The sequence below is a fragment of the Somniosus microcephalus genome, chromosome 26 (assembly GCF_052327205.1).
Source record: "Somniosus microcephalus isolate GS21.2 chromosome 26, FLI_Smic_1.0, whole genome shotgun sequence".
Classification (NCBI taxonomy): domain Eukaryota; kingdom Metazoa; phylum Chordata; class Chondrichthyes; order Squaliformes; family Somniosidae; genus Somniosus; species Somniosus microcephalus.
In genome coordinates, this window is record NC_141012.1 from 13,290,605 (window position 1) to 13,313,179 (window position 22,575).

Here is a 22,575-nt window from a genome sequence, read left to right on the forward strand (position 1 = left end):
CTCCGCCTCTCTCTCCTCCTTTAAGACACTCCTTAAAACCTACCTCTTTGACCAAGCTTTTGGTCATCTGCCCTAATTTCTCCTTATGCGGCTCGGTGTCAAATTTTGTTTTATAACACTTCTGTGAAGCGCCTTGGGATGTTGTACTGTGTTAAAGGCGCTATATAAATACAATTTGTTGTTGTTGCAGCATCCACAGTGCAAAGCCATGAATTCTCTGAGCAGCAACTAAAGTGCTGATCTGTAGGGCATTCGGACATATAATGGGCACTAAAAGACTAGCTGGTCCATCAAGTCTGCCCTGCGTTCATGATGGCTGGAGCGTTATGACTAGACGCTTCCTACCACCCCCCACAACCCCCACACCCACCCCCAACACAGGCAGCCAATAAAGGGGAAATAATACTCTGGAAAATAATCTCAATCACCTGGGAGAGGCAAAAAAATACCAGAGAAAAACCCAGGGCCAATAAAGGGGAAATAATACTTTGGAAAATTCCTCTCCAATCCCCTCAGGCGATTGAAAACAGATCAGGAGATCACATGGGCCGTGTGTTCGTTATCTGTTAATCCACTTACCTTGTATATGATGTGATCTCGGCCCCGGTCAGGACCCAGTCCAGCTCTCTCTTGAAGGCAGAGAGTCCGCACCCACCCATACCAGCCGGCATTGTATTCCAGAGGTTCACTGCTCCCTGGGAAAAGAAAAAGAAAGACTTGCATTTATATAGCACCTTTCACGACCATCGGACGTCTCAAAGCGCTTTACAGCCAATGAAGTACTTTTTTTGAAGTGTAGTCACTGTTGTAATGTAGGAAACGCGACAGCCAATTTGCGCACAGCAAGCTCCCAGAAACAGCAAGGTGATAATGACCAGATAGTCTGTTTTTAGTGATGTTGATTGAGGGATAAATATTGGTCCCAGGGATAACTCCCCTGCTCTTCTTCGAAATAGTGCCATGGGATCTTTTATGTCCACCTGAGAGAGCAGACGGGGCCTCGGTTTAATGTTTCATCCGAAAGACGGCACCTCTGACAGTGCAGCACTCCCTCAGCACTGCACGGGAGTGTCAGCTTAGATTTTGGTGCTCAAGTCTCTGGAGTGGGACTTGATCCCACCGCCTTCTGACTCAGAGGCGAGAGCGCTACCCACTGAACCACGGCTGGCAGTGGGAAAAGAAGAACCGCCCAGCATCCAGTCTATTCATACTTTTGCGTAATTTAAACACATTTCCCCTGGTCCTCCCCAGTCTGTCAAACTGGAATAATCTATCAATAGGCAGGCAATCCAACCTTTTCATCATTTTATAAACCTCTATCAGGCCGCCACTAAATCTACGGGACGAGCTATTAGATTCAGATTCAGATTCAGATTAGATTTATTTGTCATATGTAACAAGTACAATGGAATGCTTGTTCCCCGTAGGGACGCGTCAGCTATACATACAGCGCCGCGTTCAGAGTCAATACAATGGCTTCCCGTGGCAGTGGGAGCACGATGTCCCTCAGCCGCTCCGTCCTCCTCTTCACCGCAGCCTCCTCCTCACTGTTGCCAGCTCCACGTGTGGTGGCCTGCTTCTCCCGCTCTGGCCACCATGCCCGGCTCCCCTCCTCCCATCCGGACTGCGAGTTACCCGAAATGGAGCTGCCGGCCGACGTGCTGCAGCGTGTCGTGAGTCTGCTGCTGCTGCTCGTTGCGCTGCGCTCCTCTGCCCGACTCGCCGAACACATCGTCAGGATGTGAATGCTCCAATGCGGCCTCCTCTTCACCGTCACCAGCTCCACGCTCCACGGCCCGGGGCCTACTTCTCTCTCTTCACGGGTCGGCCTCTGGCCGCCATGCTCAGCTCCCCTCCTCCCAGTTGGAATTCCTTCCCGCCGAGGAACAGTACCACTGTTCAGAGTTTCATGCTAAATAAGTAATTTGTTCTGTCCTATCTACAAAAGCTGCTGCTTCCACTGCCAGGCATTACCACAATTCCAGCCCCTCTGACTGTACCACTCAACCAAGAGGGGGAGGCAACCAGTGGGGGATCGGCAGACATGCACCGCACTTGCTCTTGGCCTGAACCTTCTCCAGCAATCCACCCCCGAGCACTCTCCCTGCTGAATTCTGAATCCCTTTAAGTATACGGATGGCCTTTGTTCCTCTGGTCTCCCAAACTGAATAATTGGGTATTGGCCCTTTCTATCTTACATTATTATTCCTTGGACAGGTTGGGCGATTGGGCAGATGCGTGGCAGATGCAGTATAATGTGGATAATTGCGAGGTTATCCACTTTGGTGGCAAAAACAGGAAGGCAGATTATTATCTGAACGGCAATAGATTGGGAGAAGGGGAAGTGCAACGAGACCTGGGTGTCCTTGTGCACCAGTCGCTGAAGGTAAGCATGTAGATGCAGCAGGCGGTTAAGAAGGCAAATGGTATGTTGGCCTTTGCAGCGAGAGGATTCGAGTACAGGAGCAAGGATGTCTCGCTGCAGTTGTACAGGGCCTTGGTGAGACCACACCTTGAGTATTGTGTACAGTTTTGGTCGTCTTATCTGAGGAAGGATGTTCTTGCCATGGAGGGAGTGCAGCGAAGATTCACCAGACTGATACCTGGGATGGCAGGAATGACGTATGAGGAGAGATTGGGTCGGTTGGGCTTATACTCGCTGGAGTTTAGAAGAATGAGAGGGGATCTCATTGAAACTTATAAAATTCTAACAGGACTAGACAGACTAGATGCAGGAAGGATGTTCCCGATGGTCGGGGAGTCCAGAACCAGGGGTCACAGTCTAAGGATAAGGGGTAAGCCATTTAGGACAGAGATGAGGAGGAATTTCTTCACCCAGAGAGTGGTGAACCTGTGGAATTCTCTACCACAGAAGGCAGTTGAGGCCAATTCATTAAATATATTCAAGAAGGAGTTAGATATATTTCTTAAGGCTAAAGGGATCAAGGGATATGGGGAGAAAGCAGGGACAGGGTACTGAGTTTGGATGATCAGCCATGATCTCATTGAATGGCAGAGCAGGCTCGAGGGGCTGAATGGCCTACTCCTGCTCCTATCTTCTATGTTTCTATGTTTCTATGTAGAGCAGAGAAGGCTACAAGGAGATTTGATGGAGGTGTTTAAAATCATGAAGGGTTTAGATAAAGTAAATAAAGAGAAACTGTTTCCAGTGGCTGAAGGGTCGATAACCAGAGGGCACAGATTTAAGGTGATTGGCAAAAGAACGAGTGGTTGGATTTGGAATGCACTGCCCGATAGGGCGGTGGATACAGATTCAATAGTAGCCTTCAAAAGGAAATTGGATAAATACTTGAAGGAGAAAAAATTGCAGGGCTCTGGGGAAAGAGCGGGGGAGTGGGACTAACTGGATTGCTCTTCGAAAGAGCCGGCACAGACTCGATGGGCCGAATGGTACTCATGCCTTTCACATGAGTGTTTCTTCAATCTCTTTGGCGTTGAACCAGGTTGTCGCTAGGTGAGGCAAGGCGTCATGCAAATCGTTAAGCTGCTCTGTCCCCACAGTAATGAACATGCAAAGCAACAGCTATAATGAGATGCTCTTAGTTCCATTGGTAAAATTTAGCTTCACGTAATGATAGAAAATAACGAATACGCTACGCTACCCCACTTCAGTGAATCCTCTTGCTTGACTTTAAACTAATTTCCTAACTCCTGCCTCCTGTTTTCCATCCTTCTCAAAGTACTTTGCTGCCTGACTGGTTCAACAAAGAACGCCCCCTTTAACAAAGCCTGAATGCTCACATCTGCAGCTTTTGTTCACCTCTTTCTTCTCCCCACAGGAATTCACCGCTTGGCTCGTGCCGCCATCCACTATCCAAAGGTTGGCCATAAGGGCTACTAAACAAGCCTGCTTCCGCGCTCCCTGCCTTTAAAACTAGCTTCCTGTAAAGCACACTGGGAAGAGGGTGTGAGAGTTTGTTGGGGGGCCTCTGGGAGAAACAATGGCTGATCGTTCTGCATAATGGTGTCCCTGTATGGCCTTAATGTACATTTGGTAAATTCCTATAGTCTGTGGCCTTCCTTTTAAAACCTGTGCAAATTAATTTTGTTGTTAAAACCCAACACTTCAAAAGTAACATAATTCCAAACCCTTTCTGTGGAGAAACAGTGAAAGAAACAGAAACATGAATGAAAGAGCAAACAAAAAGTAGCTTTGCACCTTGATGCTATTCACAGTGTGTGTCAGAGAAGCTAAGTTATAATTTGTAAAACATCCTCCCAATTTTCAGATTACATCTCCAGGGACTGAGCACATAATCTAGGCCGACACTTCAGTGCAGTACTGAGGGCGTGCTGCATTGTCGGAGGTGCCGTCTTTCAGACTGAGGCCCCGTCTGCCCCCTCAGGTGGACGTAAAAGGTCCCCCGGCACTATTCCGAAGAAGAGCGGGGGAGTTCTCCCCAGTGTCCTGGGCCAATATTTATCGCTCAACCAACACCACCAAAAGCAGATTAACCAGTCGTTGCTGTTTGTGGGATCTTGCTGAGCAAAATTTGGCTGCCGCCTTTACCTATATAACAACAGTGAGTGCACTTCAAAAGCAATTCATTGGCTGTGAGACACTTTGAAAGAAAGTGAAAGGTGCTATATAAATGCAAATTCTTCTTTCTAAATTTCCAAATATTTAAAGCTTGTTTAATCACAGTACAGAAACGACTTCTCAAGTATATAACAGGCCCATATTACACTTTGAACATAACCCCAGATATTTTCCGCACTCCCAGCACAATCATCTGTTTCAGTATCTGGTCTGTAAAGCCACGTCTGCTTTTGAAGCCATGCTGACTTAATTTAAGATAAGCAAGTTAATGATTTTGTTAAAATAGTTCACACAGGTAGTTGATGTGAACATGCCAACCAATAAAAACTTTCATTTTATAACACCTTTAAAGTAATGAAATGCCTCAGTGGAATTGAGATAGACGAACAATACACAGTAGTAGAGGAATAAGAAGGGCTGCACAGTGTCAGCTGTGGCGCAGTGGGTAGCACTCTTGCCTCTGGGTCAGAAGGTTGTGGGTTCAAGTCCTGACTCCTAGAGATTTGATGATAAAATCTAGACTGACACTCCAGTCCAGTGCTGAGGGAGCGCTGCACTGTCGGAGGTGCCTGTCTTTAGGATGAAACATTAAACCGAGGCCCTGTCTGCTCTCTCAGGTGGATATAAAAGATTGTGTGGCACTATTTCGAAGAAGAGCAAGCGAGTTATCCCTGGTGCCCTGGCCAATATTTATTCCTCACTTAAAATTGCAAAAAACAGATAACCTTCACATTGCTGTTTGTTTGTGGAAGCTTGCTGTGTGTGAATTGGCTGCCACATTTCCCACATTACAACAGTGACTCCATTTCAAAAAGTACTTTGTTGGCTGTGAAAGCGCTCTGGGATATCCTGAGATTGTGAAAGCGCTATATAAATGCAAGTCCTTCTTTCAAATGTACCATTCAATAGATTTTAAGGAGACTTTTAAATTCAGGGAGAAAACTACACAGTGAAAAGGTTTTGGTAGGGGGTTTCAGAGGCTAGAAGCCAGACAGCTGAAGGCTTTGCACTGAATGAGGGGGGCTGGTGAAGGAGGTCAGCCGGATGATTGTAGACACAGCATGGATGTAGCACTGAAGGTTGCGGCGGGTGGGGCATGGCTCTGGAGGGATTTGTAAAGAAGGATAAGGATCCAGTTCCTTGGGGAACAGGGAAGCAGTGGAAGTCAACGAGCGATGGTGGGTGGTACTTAGTGCAGGACTGGATGGGGGGGGCGGTGGAATTTTGGATGAGTTGGCATTTGTCTGGCCTGGAGCTCCAGAGGCCGGTGAGAAGAACGTTGGAAACGCCTAGTCTTGAGGAGCCAAAGACGTGGATCAGGGTTTCAGCGGTGGCGAGAGAGGGTAGCGAGGAGGCAGGCAATGTTTCAGAGGTGGGAATAAACAGTCTGAGTGATGGAAGCTGAGCTGAGGGTCAAACAAGGCATTGAGTTTGTGCACCATTAGTTCTGCTGACTGAGCAACAGGAAGGCAAGTGGTGTTGGGGGGAGGGGTGGGGGGTGGCAGGGAGCGGGTGCTGGAAAAGTTGAGTTTTGAGCAGAGGACAAATAGAATGGCTTCCGTTTCTCAATGTTCAGTTGGAGAAAGTTCTGGATTATTCACAATTTGATGTCAGACAGTCTGACAACACAGAGGTGGTTGTGGCATCAAGGCTGGTCGTGGGTGTCATCAGCATTCACACAGAAAATGACTCCTGGCCTGCGGGGAATAGGACAAATTCACCAATCATGCATTCCCAGTGGGGACCGGCACTCAAAGGGAGCATGAGGCAGTGTGTGTGCTGACATACTGCACCACTCTGTCCCGAACTAAAGGCATTTTTTTAAGACTGACTTTACTGGACTGCCATTGGCTGCACGTGCATGACTCTTGTACCTGTCAGCGGTACCCACAAGTAGAATTAATCGGACTCTGGTTGCCGAGGGCAGCGGAGACCTGATTTTTCCTCCCAGGTCTTGCGGTCCACCATCAAAACATTGATCTCCTGCTGTGACCTGCTAAGCATGTTTCCGTCCGTCAGCATGCTTGCAACATTGATACAGAATAGTGTCATGCCACAAACACGCCGATGGGTGGGACCAGTTCAATGCCACATTCGCAGGCCCACGCTCCTTGTGTGTCATGGAGTCGGCTAATGTGATGGTATTACGGTGGTACAGGGGTACAAGTAAGTCAGTTTGGTATCACTCTCCCAAGACCCAGACTAAAGATAAAGCTATCTTTAAAAGTAAAAAGTCTTTAAAAGAATTGCAAATCCTCTTGCAAAAGTAAGTATTGGAGCCCTTTAGGAAAGTCGGGAGCTGTGCATTGCGTCGCAATCGACTCTTATGAAAGGCACTGAGGTAGTCATCATAACAGATTTGTATCCTCAATATTAGATCATGCAAAAGAGGACCTTAATATAGATCCAGGCATATACACATAGGAACAGGAGTAGGTCATTCAGCCCCGCGAGCCTGTTCCACCATTGCCGTCAGTACTATTTCTCCTATAGCATAAAATATATGTGAAATCTCACTAAACTATTTGCTAACACATCTCTTTTAGGCAGCAAGGAGATTTTAGTATACACTAAACCATCTGTCATATAAATTTTTTTATTTGTTCATGGGATGTGGGCGTCGCTGGTAAGGCCAGCATTTATTGCCCATTCCTATTTGCCCTTGAGAAGGTGTTGGTGAGTCGCCTTCTTGAACCGCAGAGGGCAGTTAAGAAGTCAACCACATTACTGTGGGTCTGGAGTCACATATAGGCCAGACCAGGTAAGGATGGCAGATTTCCTTCCCTAAAGGACATTAGTAAACCAGATGGGTTTTTACGACAATTCGGTAGTTTCATGGTCACCATTACTGATACTAGCTTTTTATTCCAGATTTATTTAATTAACTGAACTTGAATTCCCCAGCTGCTGGGGTGGGATTTGAACTCACGTCTCATGGATCATTAGTCCAGCAACATAACCACTATGTATAATGTATATATGTATAATATTTGTACATATATTGCAAAGAGCAGAAAGAATCGTGATTTGGAGTGCATCGACAGTTTTTAATGTTGCAGAGCCTAATCCTTCATATTAGTTTATTATTTTTACGGTAGATTGAACTTAAATACTGTAATGAGTCTAGAGAGAGGAGTAAAGAAATTAGACTTGAGAGTGGCTGAATTAATTTGCCTCTAAGTGCCATAGTAGAAGGCTCAGTGGTCAATCCTGCAGCTTACTAACTCATTAGTACCCAACGCACTGGCCTGTCCTATAATCAGACTCAGTGTAGAATAACAAGTGACACTTAAGTTCATATTACTGTTTTTTGAATTATTAAATGTCCCAAAACCTCAAATGTCTGGTGATTTTTTTTTTAATGCGCGTTCAGAGTCATTCAAACTTTGTGCCACGGTGAGAGCTTAATAAGAACATAAGAACATAAGAAATAGGAGCAGGAGTCGGCCATTTGGCCCCTCGAGCCTGCTCTGCTATTTAATGAGATCATGGCTGATCTGATCTTGGGCTCAGCTCCATTTCCCTGCCTGTTCCCCATAACCCATCACTCCCTTATTGTTCAAAAATCTGTCAATCTCCACCTTAAATATAGTCAATGACCCAGCCTCCACGGCTCTCTGGGGAAGAGAATTCCACAGATTTACGACCCTCTGAGAGAAGAAATTCCTCCTCATCTCAGTTTTAAATGGGCGACCCCTTATTCTGAAACTATGCTTCTCCCAGAACACAAAGGCCTAGAAATTGGGTTGGGGCACCAAAGTGGCGCAAAAGTCGCCTGAGCGCAGGATTTAGCGCAGCGTTCGAGGCTTCAGCGATCGTCAGATATTCAGTTTCATTGCCCCTCGAGGGACACGGGGCGAGGCTCGAGGCGCTCCGCGTCCCTCTTAGGGCGCTGAAACTGAATATCGCTGCGCAATGTGCCGCAGTGCCATACGCTGCGGCACGGCACGCTGCGGTACTGCAGGCCTTCCTCCCACTGTTAAGGGGGAGGTGCCTGCAACAGCGCGAGCCCCGATCGCGAGTGCCGGCAAAAGAGCCCAGCACCAAGGAGAAGTGCTGGGCTCTCAGGAAACAGCTGGCAATGCCGCGGGGGGTGGGGTTAGGAGGCCGGGGACGGAGGTGCTGGCAGGCGGCCGCCAAAAAAGGCGTCCGCCCACACCTCCACCTTAACTTGCGCCGCTGCCGGCACAGTAAGGCCCCGTGAACCGGGCGCGGGTAGCGAGCGGCGCAACTGCGGCGTTCGCTACCAAATATCGTGAACGGGGTGCTGCGCACACCGATGATGTCATCGGTGGCGGCGCAGCACAAAAGGCTTACGCCACCATTAGCGCCCCTGCTGAATATCGCGGGAGGCGCAGCCAGTGGCGCTACAGCCACTGCCTGCCTCTTTAGGCGCTAACAGGTGGTGCTACTCACCCAATTTCTCCCCCAAAGAGAGGTACCTCGAATATGGCCAAATGAGTGCGCAGAGTGTTTGAAACTGTCATACAGCGAGTTAGAGGGCCACAAGACGTGCTCTGCTGAAATGCAAATCAGAAAACCTTCATCCGCACCAGTAGATCGGTATAGAACGCCTAAATGCAAATTAATTAGCTCTGCTTGGTTCATTTTTCTTTATTACGTGCTACATTAATGTGGGCCAGATAAATATCCCATGTGTACTTGCCTGGCCCTGTTTATGTGCGTGCTGTAGAGTTGCCCCTGTGTTGTCACCACAACAAGTCATTACGACGAGTAATTTGTCATTGGCTCACCGTCCCATACAGTTGGTTGCCAGAACGCACAGTAAAATTGGATTCACTGCAAGCCTTCCAAAGGGAAGTGGGTGAGTTCCAGAGAGTGGAAGACATCTGCGTTATGGAAGCTAGATGAGGGTTTGCTGTAATTAGTGATATCAGTTACTTCAGTCTCCTGGAGTTTGCTTGATTGCCTTTGGGGGAATTTTCCAGAGTTTTTTCCAAAATTGGCCGAGGGTTTTTACCTTTTTTTTTAATTGGCCTCTCCCAAGAGATTGTGTGACTGGGGTAGCGGGTTGATAGCGCATGTAGGCTACGCAATGTCTGGATAGAACAGGTTAAATGGAGCAATTAGCCCCCTCCTGCCCTTTTTCATGTGTTCATATATATAATCAATGACAACTTGCATTCATATAGCGCCTTTAATGTAGGAAAACATCCCAAGGCCTGTCACAAGAGCGTAATAAGACAAATATTGGCACCGAGCCAAAGAAGGAGATATTAAGACAGATGATTTAAAGCTTGGTCAAAGAGGTAAGTTGTAAGGAGGGTCTTAAAGATGGAGAGAGACACAGGGAAGTTTAGGGAGGTAATTCCAGACCTTAGGGCCCAGATGACTGAAGGCACGGCTGCCAATGGTGGGGCAAAGGGAGTGGGGATGCAAAAGAGGCCATAGGTGGAGGAACACAGAGTTCTTGGAAGGGTGTAGGGCTGGAAGAGTTTACAGAGATAGGGAGGAACGAGGTCATAGAGGGATTTGAACATAAGGATGAGAATTTTAAAATTGTGAGAACATAAGAACATAAGAAATAGGAGCAGGAGTAGGCCAATCGGCCCCTCGAGCCTGCTCCACCATTCAATAAGATCATGGCTGATCTGATCCTAACCTCAAATCTTCTATCACTCTGCAACAACCCGAACCCATGTGATCTCCCGGGAGAGGCGAAAAACCAGATAAAGACCCAATGGCCAATTTGGGAGAAAAAAATCTGGGAAATTCCTCTCCGACCCATCTAGGCGATCGAAATTCTTCCAGGAGATCACTCTGTCCCTATATTTTCTACAGTACTTACCTTCTGTAAAGGCGATCTCCACCCCAGCCAGGAACAGGAATAAAACCATCTCCTGAAATCTAACAGAATTAGAACACAGTAGGAGCAGAACAAGGCTACACGGCCCCTGGGCCCGCTCCACTACCCACAGGGCCATGACCATTCCGAACCCAGACTCATGTCCAATTTCCTGCCCGCTCCCCGTAACCCTTTATTCCCTTTACTTCTAGGAAACTATCTATTTCTGTTTTAAATTTATTTAATGATGTAGCTTCCACAGCTTTCTGGGGCAGCAAATTCCACAAACCTACCACCCTCTGAGTGAAGAAGTTTCTCCTCATCTCAGTTTTGAATGAGCAGCCCCTTATTTTAAGATTATGCCCCCTAGTTCTAGTTTCACCCATCATTGGGAACATCCTCACCGCATCCACCCGATCAAGCCCCTTCACAATCTTATATGTTTCAATAAGATCGCCTCTCATTCTTCTGAACTCCAATGAGTAGAGTCCCAATCTACTCAACCTCTCCTCATATGACCACCCCCTCATCCCCGGGATTAACCGAGTGAACCTTCTTTGTACTGACTCGAGAGCAAGTATGTCTTTTCTTAAGTATGGACACCAAAACTGTATGCAGTATTCCAGGTGCGGCCTCACCAATACCTTGTACAACTGCAGCAATACCTCCCTGTTTTTATATTCCAACCCCCTAGCAATAAAAGCCAACATTCCATTGGCCTTCTTAATCACTTGCTGCACCTGCATACTAACTTTTTGAGTTTCGTGCACCAGGACCCCCAGATCCCTTTGTACTACAGTACTTTCCAGTTTCTTGCCATTAAGATAATAACTTGCTCTATGATTTTTCCTGCCAAAGTGCATAACCTCACACTTTCCAGTATTGTATTCCATCTGCCAAATCTCTGCCCACTTACTTAGCCTGTCTATGTCCCTTTGAAGGTTTTTTATGTCCTCCTCACTCACTACTTTCCCTCCCATCTTTGTATCATCTGCAAACTTTGATATGTTACACTCGGTCCCCTCCTCCAAATCGTTAATATAGATTGTAAAGAGTTGGGGACCCAGCACTGACCCCTGCGGAACACCACTAGTTACTGGTTGCCAATCTGAGAACGAACCATTTATCCCAACTCTCTGCTTTCTGTTAGAGAGCCAATCCTCCACCCACGCCAGAATATTACCCCCAATCCCGTGATTTTTTATCTTGAGCAATAATCTTTTGTGTGGCACCTTGTCAAATGCCTTTTGGAAGTCTAAATACACTACGTCCACTGGTTCCCCTTTATCCACCCTGTATGTTACTTCCTCAAAAAACTCAAGCAAATTTGTTAAACATGACTTCCCCTTCATGAAACCATGCTGAGTTTGCCCTATTAAATTATGTTTATCCAAATGTCCCGTTACTGTCTCCTTAATAATGGACTCTAACATTTTACCAACCACAGATGTTAGGCTAACAGGTCTATAGTTTCCAGCCTTCTGCCTACTACCCTTTTTAAATAAGGGTGTTACATTAGCAGTTTTCCAATCTGCCGGGACCTTTGCTGAGTCCAGTGAGTTTTGGAAAATTATTACCAATGCATCCACAATCCCTACCGCTACTTCCCTCAAGACCCTGGGATGCAAGCCATCAGGTCCAGGGGATTTATCCGCCTTGAGTCCCATTATTTTACCAAGTACCACTTCCTTAGTGATTTTAATCGTATTTAGTTCCTCCCCCCCTAGAGCCCCCTGTTTGTCCAGTGTTGGGATATTCTTAGTGTCCTCTACTGTAAAGACTGATACAAAATAATTGTTCAGTGTTTTTGCCATCTCCATGTTTCCCACCATTAATTTCCCGGTCTCATCCTCTAAGGGACCAACATTTACTTTAGCCACCCTTTTTCTTTTTATATAACTATAGAAACTTTTACTGTCTGTTTTTATATTTTTTGCTAATTTACTTTCATAATCTATCTTCCCTTTCTTAATCAATCTTTTTGTTATTTTTTGCTGTCTTTTAAAGACTTCCCAATCTTCCATCCTCCCACTAGATTTGGCTACCTTATATGCCCTTGTTTTTAGTCGGATACTATCCTTAATTACTTTACTTAGCCACGGATGGCTATCTTTTCTTTTACACCCTTTTTTCCTCAGTGGAATATATTTTTTTTGGAAGTTGTAAAATAACTCCTTAAATGTACACCACTGGTCATGTACCGTCTTACCCTTTAATCTATTTTCCCAGTCCACTCTAATTAATTCCGCTCTCATACCTTCATAGTCTCCTTTATTCAAGCTCAGCACGCTTGTTTGAGATCCAACCTTCTCACCCTCTAATTGAATATGGAACTCAACCATGTTATGGTCACTCATTCCAAGGGGATCCTTTACTAGGACATTTTTAATTAATCCTGTCTCATTACACAGGACCAAATCTAAGGTTGCTTGCCCCCTGGTCGGTTCAGTTACATACTGCTCAAGAAACCCATCCCTAATACACTCAATGAACTCTTCCTCAAGGCTGCTCTGCCCAATTTGATTTGTCCAGTTAATATGATAATTAAAATCCCCCATAATTATAACTGTTCCCTTATTACAAGCCTCAACTATTTCCTGATTAATACTCCGTCCAACAGAGTTGCAACTGTTCGGAGGCCTATAGACTACACCCACTAGTGTTTTTTTCCCCTTATTATTCCTTACCTCCACCCAAACTGTTTCACTATCCTGCTCCTTTGACCCAATATCATTTCTCTGTATTATAGTGATTCCTTCCTTTATTAACATAGCCACCCCACCTCCTCTCCCTTCCTGCCTGTCCTTCCTGATTGTTAAATAACCTGGTATGTTTAATTCCCAGTCATGGTCACCCTGCAGCCATGTTTCTGTAATGGCCACAAGATCATACCCATATGTCATTATTTGTGCCGTTAACTCATTCATTTTGTTACGAATGCTACGTGCATTCAGATAAAGAACTTTCAAATATGTTTTGTAACACTTAGTTCCTGTTTTTTCCCTTTTTAGTACTTTACTTTTTACTCCATACCTTCTGTCCCTTCCTGACACATTCTGTTTTTTAATTCCCCCACTGCTACCAAAGTCTATGACCTTCTCTGTTGTCATTTCTATTATTTGCTCTCTAGAAACCTCCCCCCCACTAATTAGTTTAAAGCCCTCTCTACAGCCCTAGTTATATGATTCGCCAGGACTCTAGTCCCAGCACTGGCCAAGTGGAGTCCGTCCCAACAGAACAGCTCCCTCCTGTCCCAGTACTGGTGCCAGTGTCCCAAGAAGCAAAACCCATTTCTCCCACACCAGTCTTTGAGCCACGCATTTAACTCTTTAATTTTATTTATCCTAGCCAAATTCGCTCGTGGCTCAGGTAATAACCCAGAGATTATTACCCTTGAGGTTCTGTTTTTTAATTTGACCCCTAGCTGCTCATACTCCTTTAACAGAACCGTCTTCCTTGTCCTATCTACGTCGTTTGTACCAACATGGACCACGACAACTGGATCCTCCCCCTCCCACTGCAAGTTTCTTTCCAGCCCAGAAGAGATGTCCTTAACCCTGGCACCAGGCAGGCAACACAGCCTTCGGGACTCCCGCTCTTGACTGCAGAGAACCCTATCTATCCCCCTAATGATACTATCCCCTACCACTACAACATTTCTTTTTACTCCCTCCACTTGAATGGCCCCCTGTACCACGGTGCTGTGGCCAGGTTGCTCATCCTCCCTGCAGTCCCCGCTCCCGCCCTCACAGGGAGTAAGAACCTCGATCCTGCTGGACAAGAACAAGGGCTGCGTCTCCTTCAACACTACATCCTGGATCCCTGTACCTTCCTCACTCGTAGTCACACCGTCCTGTCCCTGACCACGGACTACATCTGCAGTAATTAACTTCATAGGTGTGACCATCTCCTGAAACATAGAGTCCAGGAACTTCTCCCCCTCCCTGATGTGTCGCAGTGTCCGAAGCTCGGTCTCAAGCTCCATAACATGGAACTTGAGTTCCTCTAGCAGCAAACACTTGTCGCAGATGTAATCACCGTTGGCCTCAATGGGGTTCACCGGCTCCCACATCTCGCAACAGTAACACATCACCTGCTCCATTCTATATAATTAATTAATGAGGTTGGTGGGCCAGGAGCCAATGTAGGTCAGGGAGCACAGGGGTGAGCAGGACTTGGTGCAGGTTAGAATCCGGGCAGCAGAGCTTTGGATGAGTGCAAGTTTATGGAAGGTGGAAGATGGGAAACCAGCCAGGGGAGCGTTGGAACATTTGACCCTGGCGGTAATAATAGCATGGATGAGGGTTTCATTAGATTATAAACTGAGGCAGGGACGGAGACGGGCTATGTTACAGAGGTGGAAGTACCCGGTCTTTGTGATGGAATGTATATAGGGTTGGAAGTTCAGCTCAGGACAAATAGGACACCAAAGTTGCAAGCAGTCAGGTTCGGCCTGAGACAGTGGCCAGGGAGGGGGCTGGAATCAGTGATAAGGGAATGGAGTCTGTGGTGGGGGCGGAGACAATGGCTTCGATCTTCCCAGTGTTTAATTGGACGAAAATTGCAGCTCATCCAGGACTGGAGTCTAACAACACAGAGTGGAGGGGTCGGGAGGAGTGGTGATGAGGCAGAGCTGGGGGTTAGCAGCGTACATGTGGAACCTGATGTTTATGTCTTATACAGACGTTTATAATTTGTAACACTGGCCCTAACTCCAGATTTACATTGCAAACTTTAGTCCTGGTACCAACACTACAATTGTAGTATAGTTGTATTTACAGTCAATAGAGAAAGTTTACCAGGGGTAGCTCAGTATGTGGCTCAAAGGACACGATTTTGTTTAAAAAATCCCAAATGCAATGAACAAGTCATGGCACTTATTTACCCTACTAATAATCCATCTCATAGCATTTGCTCACAGAACATCTTCTATATGGATCTCCTTAATTGCTCTTCACAAGTTCCAGTGATTGAGTCAGTATCCACAGAACGTACTTTTAATGCTGGTCGTGGTATGAATTGGAATGAAACCAACTCTGATAAGTTGCACTCTAATATTTTGCTTATGGGTGTGTTCTTTTGAAAGCATTGCAGATGGAAAAAGTACTAATCACACTCACTAACTCCAAATATCTTGTATATACAGCTATAAAACAATATATGTAATCATTTTTCTAACAGTGTATATTTTTTATGTCAAGCAGATGGTTTTGCCGCACCTCTCAATGACATGTTATTCGCAAATAGGTAAGATCCAAGGTACATATTTAACACATAAACAGTATAATCTTGATAGGGACATGACACAATTGAGGCTGAACAATGGTGCTAAAGAACGTTTTACTGGTTAAATTACCCACATACAGTAATTCATTGTTAATTGTTACTGTGTCCTGTTGATTTGCTATTCATGATTGACATTGTTTTTATCAGCTAACAAAGACCTCCAGTGCCAGACACCTTTATGTTTATGTTAGTAACATTGGCCTAGAAATTCAGTTGTTTGCGCCAGCCGCTAGCGCCTTAGGAGGAGGAGAAGTGGGGCGCTAAGCGGCTAGCGCCAGGGCGCGGCGCGATCTGCGCCTCTCGCGAAATTCAGTTAAGATTTAGCGGCGGCGCAAAACCTTTGCGCGCGCTCAGCTGCGCGCACAGATCCTGACGTCATTTCATGGTGCAAAGCCCTTTGTGCACCCCAAACCAGAAATTCAGTGGCACCGGCCTATTGTGCGCCTGGCGCCCCTAGCGACTGGTAGAGGGGAACGGTTCCCAGTCGCTGCGGGGCGCGGGGGCGCTAATTAAAGGGGACTCCTCCTGCAGTATAAATGGCAGCCATTTTGCTCCACTCCTTCTTTGTGAGAGACGGATATTTGGAGAGAGACAAAGGTAGAGAGCTTTCTGGTTTGGCTCAACACTCGCACAGGTACTTGTGGCTTCAGGCCAGAGCTTTGCACTTGTCTTTAACTTCAGTGTCATAGCATTGATTGGAAACATATAATGAGGGCTGCAATGGGTGGAAACGTTGGGCTTCTCCATTGCATTCAAAGGGCTCAGAGACGCCGTGAGAGAGTGCCACTCATGGCCAGACGGAGAAGGGCCAACAGGCGTCGGCAAAGGAGGCCTTACCCACCCAGGGTATACCGCCAGCAGTTCTCATATCTGAACATGTCTGAGGAGCAGTGTGTTCGGAGGCTGCGATTCAGAAGGGCGGTGGTCACTGAGATCTGCCACCTGCTTCGCGGAGATCTGCAGCCACAGCTGAGAAGCAGGACGTCTCTGTCGGTGGCAGTGAAGGTGACGGTGGCTCTCAACTTCTATGCCACCGGCTCCTTCCAATCCGCTACTGGGGACATTTCCAACATCTCCCAGTTCGCGGTACATTGCTGCATCCGCCAGGTGACCAATGCCCTTTTCAGAAGGAGACGTCAGTTCATCTCCTTCCCCATGACCGTGAACAAACAGCAAGAGCGTGCAATGGGCTTTGCAGCATTAGCGGGCTTCCCCATGGTGCAGGGCACCATTGACTGCACGCATGTGGCTTTGCGGGCACCTCTAGAGAATGCTGAGGATTACTGCAACCGGAAGGGCTACCATTCGCTCAACGTGCAGTTGGTGTGTGACCACAGGCAGCTGATCCTAGCTGTCAATGCCCGCTTTCCAGGCAGCAGCCACGATGCCTTCATGCTGCGCCAGACTTCTGTGGCAGACATGTTCGAGGCCCAGCCTCACCCACGAGGATGGCTTCTCGGGGACAAAGACTATCCTTTGTGCACCTGGCTGATGACCCCGCTCCGTGCGCCCAGCACCCCTGCTGAAGAGCGATACAATGACAGCCATCAAGCAACCAGGAACATCATTGAGCAAACAATCGGCGTGCTGAAGCAATGGTTCCGCTGTCTGGATCGTTCCGGGGGAGCCCTACAGTACTCGCCTGAGCGAGTCTCCCATTTCGTTGTCGTGTGCTGCATGCTGCACAACCTGGCTATCCGCAGGACTCAGCCACTGCCAGCAGACATTGGAGGACGACCAGAGGAGGAGGAGGAGGAGGAGGAGGACCAGCACGGGAGGGAGGCAGAAAGTGCAAGGACCGCCCGTCGGCGGCTTATTGCAACTCGGCTCTAGGCCCCCTCCCAGGGAATGGCTTGTGCCAATGGCAGAAGATGAATGTAGCCACTCCACAAGCCCTCAGCCAAGCAGGGCAACCAGGACTTCCAAAAGAAAACATGGACAGTGCGATTTAAGAAAATTTTTTACTGTGATACCTCTGTGCCCTTCCCAGTTGACAAACTAATGGAGAGAAACCCCCCCCCCAGAAACACAAATACACCAGTCTCGGCCTTTGTAAATAAAACAGATATACCAGTCTCGGCCTTTAAATATAAAACAAATATACCAGTCTCAGCCTTTAAATATAAAAGGTATATACCAGTCTCGGCCTTTAAATATAAAAGAAATATACCAGTCTCGGCCTTTATATCTAAAACAAATACAGCAGTCTCGGCCTTTATAAATAAAACAAAACATTTGGCCACACCTTCTACTTTTTCCCCTGCGAGGGTGATCCGTCTCGCTTCCGTGACTGGCCCCTACCCGCCCTGCAGCTCCTCCTCAATGGGACCCCAGTGGCTGCAGCAAGGCTGGGGGAAGGCTGCTGAGGGTCAGATGGTGAGACAGCAGGTGCCCTTGGGGGTCGGCCTGGACCAGCTCTGGGCCTGGAGGGGCCAGCTGCTGACTGCTCCAACTCTGCTTGGGCGGCATCAGTCTGTCCAATGGCTGGTGGCAGCTGCAATGGAGGAGTGACAGTGTTGGCTGCAGGAATGCTGCCAACCTGACAGATCACAGGCACTCCCTGGTTGGCTGATACATTGGCACTCACACGGGCCAGCACTGCAGCATGCGCAGCAATCTGCTGAAGCACAGACTGCTGGGCTGCTGCGGTGCGGCGAGTGCCCCGGCGATGCCTGGCTGATCCAGCGAGGGTGGCAGCAGTTACTGCCCGTGTGGCCCTGTTCTATGTCTGCATGACACCAGCCAGTGAATGCACGGCACGACTGAGCACTTGGCTAGAAGCCGCCTGTGATGCAGCGATATCCTGCTGACTCCTAGCCTGTGCTGCCGCGAAGTCTTGCAGACTCCTGGCCTGTGCTGCACTGAATTGTTGCAGACTCCTGGCCTGTGCTGCCCCGAATTCCTGCACACTCCTTGCCAGTGACTCTATGGAGCCAGGCATCCTTGCCACTGCAGCCATGAGCTCAGTGTGCCTGCGCTCAGCCTGGGCGCCCATTTCCGCTAGGAGCCGCACCTCCTCTGCGCTCACCGTAGCAGGACTGGAGGCCGCACTCACCCTCCGGGGAAAAGGCCGCCGAGCTTCCCCACCCCTCCCGCATTGCTGCAGCCCGCTGGTCCCTGGAGCTTCACTCTCCTCTGACCCTTCCCCCCTGCTCCCCTCCAGGGAAGACGTGTCACCATCATGGCCATGGGCTGCCTCGGCTGAGGGTGTCCCTGATGGGCCGGCTTCCTCTTCCTCCTCCTCTATGTCTGACTCGGACACAGTGCCAGCTTGAGGGGCCGCCTCCTCACCTGGTGAGTCACCACCTGAAAGCAGGGAGGCACAAGAGTTGCTTTAGAGTGAGGACAGGGCGGCAGCGAGGGAGGCATGAGTGCTGCTGTGCACTGCATTGGTTCGATAGTGGCAAAGGATGCTGGTGTGAGGCGCAAGTGGAAAGAGAGAGGTCAAAAAGGTGATGACCTTACCATTGGTGCCCAGAACAGGGTCAGCATCTCCAGTGGTGACGGGGCAACTCAGCCGGCCTGCCATGATCCGCTCCACTCGCTGCTCGAGGTCGCTCAGCTGTTTCAGGTCAGGACGGCCTCCCCCGGTCTGTCGCTGCTATCTTCTGTTATGCGTCAGCTTGCCCTGCAAGAGAAAGGACGGCCTTTAAGTACAGTGCCAAGTCCTGATCTTGCCCACACTGCCTCCCATGGTTGAATAGCCCTGACAGTGTCAAGCCCTGATCTTGCCTGCACTGCCTCCCATGGTCAAATAGCCCTGACAGTGTCAAGCCCTGATCTCGCCTGCACTGCCTCCCATGGTCGAATAGCCCTGACATTGCCAAGCCCTGATTTTGCCCGCACTGCCTCCCATGGACGAATAGCCCTGACAGTGTCAAGCCCTGATCTCGCCTGCACTGCCTCGCATGGTCGAATAGCCCTGACATTGCCAAGCCCTGATCTCGCCTGCACTGCCTCCCATGGTCGAATAGCCCTGACATTGCCAAGCCCTGATCTCGCCTGCACTGCCTCCCATGGTCGAATAGCCCTGACAGTGTCAAGCCCTGATCTCGCCTGCACTGCCTCCCATGGTCGAATAGCCCTGACAGTGTCTAAAGTCCTGAATGTGCAAGTGCTTTTCATGACAGTCCCATAGCTGCTGGATGAGGGTTGGCCATTAGGGCTTTCAGGCCCCTTTGGCCATAAAGTGAAGTGCACATGCAGGGATGAGGAGGATACTGGAAAGGGTACTCACCCTGACAACCCGAGTGAGGTCGCTGAATTTCTTCCGACATTGGGTTGATGTCCTGCCAACCACGCTGTTGGACGTGACCCTGTTTGCCACCTCCCTCCATGCTTTCCGATATTCGGCGGGCAGCGGCCTCCTGCCACCCCCAGGGAAGAGGATATGGCGCCTGCGGTCCACTCCGCCAACCAGCAGCCTCAGGTCACCCTCACCGAAGCGCTGCGCTCTCTCCCTGGCCTTCCCCATTCTCTTGGGTGTGGAGCAGTTCCAGAAGCAGTGTTCAGGCCTTGCCTTAGGGCTGCAGTGTGCAGGGCGTGGCAGCCAAACAATTCCACCCTCCCCCTTTAAGTGCTGACCGGCGCCTGACTGTCTGCCCTCAATGAGCAACTCGCCGCACCTGCGCTGCGCCCGCCTTCAGTGTTTGCGCCCCGGATCGCCGGCTTAGCACCTAATGATAGTCGTGCATCGCCTGCTTTAGCGCAGCAGCAATCTCTTGGGGCGATGCAACTGAATATCGGCGAAGGTGGCGCTAAGTTGCGCCGGGCGCAAAAGTTAGCGAACGCTATGCTGTAGCGCCCCAAACGTGGCTATACTGAATTTCTAGGCCATTGTGTTTATTTCTTAAGAGTGCCAAGTATTTCTAGAGAATTCTGTAATTTGTTTTTATGATCCACTGTCTTTCCAGAATGACAGACAGGGAATAGAATATTTTTCAGCTTGCCCAGACACTCCAGATGAAGCATAAATCAGATGAAGGGAAGAACTCCTAGTAGAGGTTCCCGTTAACCTGCACAGCCGCACTCTGGAAGTCCCGTACAACCGGCTCGCCGGTTTTTGAATGGAATAACCACGTGTGTGCAGGAATTTGAATGCGCCGCGCACCCCCAAAAAAAATCAAAGGGAATGTAATGAGTGAGACTGAGACATTACTACTGAGCAACGGGCACCTTTTGAGCATAGGGCTTACAACTAGCCACCGATGATTGCCCAACACTAGTTCTTATAGAACCCTTGAAACCAACAGAGAGTAGGAATCTTTCAGGTGCGATGGCACAAAATGATCGGGCACTAGCCTACAGTGCCGTGGCGCTGGAGGATGCAGGTTTTATCCCTCGACTGCTCTCAGTGGTGAGCTCAGAGACACGGGTGAAGCAGCATGTGGCTGGCACAGGGGATTTGAGGAGGAAATCACAGGATCGCACCCTGAAGAAAAGCTACATTTTGTAAAGGCGGAGATCACCTGTTAGATTTATCAGGGCCAGGGTGATGTCCAGGTACGATAGCAAAATACTGCAGATGCTGGAAATCCGAAATAACAACAGAAAATGCTGGAAAAACTCAGCAGGCCAGGCAACATCCGTGGAGAGAAAATAGAGTCAACGTTTCGGGTGAAAACCCCTTTGTCAAGACCAGGACTAGTTTTGATCGCCTAGGGAAGGGTCAGAGAGGAATTTCCTAGAATGTTTCCCCCCCCCCACAAATTGGCCTGGGTTTTTATCTGGTTTTTCGCCTCTCCCACAGTTTTGTGTGGGGTGGGGAATGTATATATTGTGATACACAAGTAATTACAATTGTGTGCAAAAAGGCTGGATGGACCAGAGGGTCTTTACCTGTCTGTCCTTGTTTGTATTTTCCTCTGTGTGTAAAGCTGGAGATAAACCCTTTTACTGGATTGTTATTATAAGCCAATGAGGAAAATAAATGCCCTTTAAAAAATAGAGAGTAGACTTTCATCTCATCAGGCTGGGCCATGCACGATACTTTTATCATATTTAGTGAAAGGCACAAAAATGTATGTTAATACATCCTGTGGCCAGTGTAAAGTCACTCTGTGCACTCTCTCAGTGGGAACACTTGCTCATTCTCTACACCAATAACACAAAATAGAAACCTGATTTACAAAGCTGAAAATGGACTAAAATAGCAGCAAGAGCATTGGGATTATAAACAGGAAAATGCACGCTGAAGCATTTGAATTGATTTTAATTTCACGATTCAGACATAGCATTCGAAGTAGGTTGGTACTTCTGCGCAACCATAACCCTGGAATGATAATGGTGTGGAATCTTACAACGTATAGAATCCACAAAATATAGGATTTATTTTAATGTCACTGCAGTTAGATTCCGATCTATATTGAATATAAACATTCTGTCAAATTTATTGGAGTTATTTTTGTCTGTCTTTAGGACATCCTATGTTCCACGAGGCTGATGTTGCTTCATCTTCAATGCAACACGCTGAAGAGGGAACCTTCCACACTACATGGCTGCCTCAGTCATCTTCTGCTACCCTGCAGCCGATACCACAGTGGTCACCGTGTCCCGATTACACCTCGCACGATGCAGTAAGCTCCTCGTACATGCAAGACATGTGCATGCAGCCCGTCTGTCCCAGCTACACAGTAGTGGGAGCTCCCTCGGTGATGTCGTACGCTCCACAGCCATTACTGAGCAACTTTGGGGTGAATTGTCAGGTATGATATGTCCAGGATCTTCATATTCATGCACCAAGTGTTGATTATAAAATGCAATAGAACGCACTTTTGGTGGCTCGCCAGTGGCTCAATTGGTATAGCAAGTGTATAGCTGAAGGTAAGCATGCAGGTGCAGCTGGCGGTTAAGAAGGCAAATGGTATGTTGGCCTTCGTAGCGAGAGGGTTCGAGTACAGGAACAAGGATGTCTTGCTGCAGT

General features: G+C 48.1%; 1 protein-coding gene across 1 annotated transcript in view; it reads left to right on the top strand.

Moving 5' to 3' along the window:
• The window catches only part of LOC147100298 (uncharacterized), a 187,565-nt gene that overhangs the window by 66,667 nt on the left and 98,323 nt on the right, over positions 1–22,575 (top strand). Inside the window, exons 7-8 of the mRNA XM_085968228.1 lie at positions 15,569–15,614; positions 22,071–22,357. Coding sequence (XP_085824354.1) covers positions 15,569–15,614; positions 22,071–22,357 — 333 coding nt within the window. The remainder of the gene's footprint in view (positions 1–15,568; positions 15,615–22,070; positions 22,358–22,575) is intronic.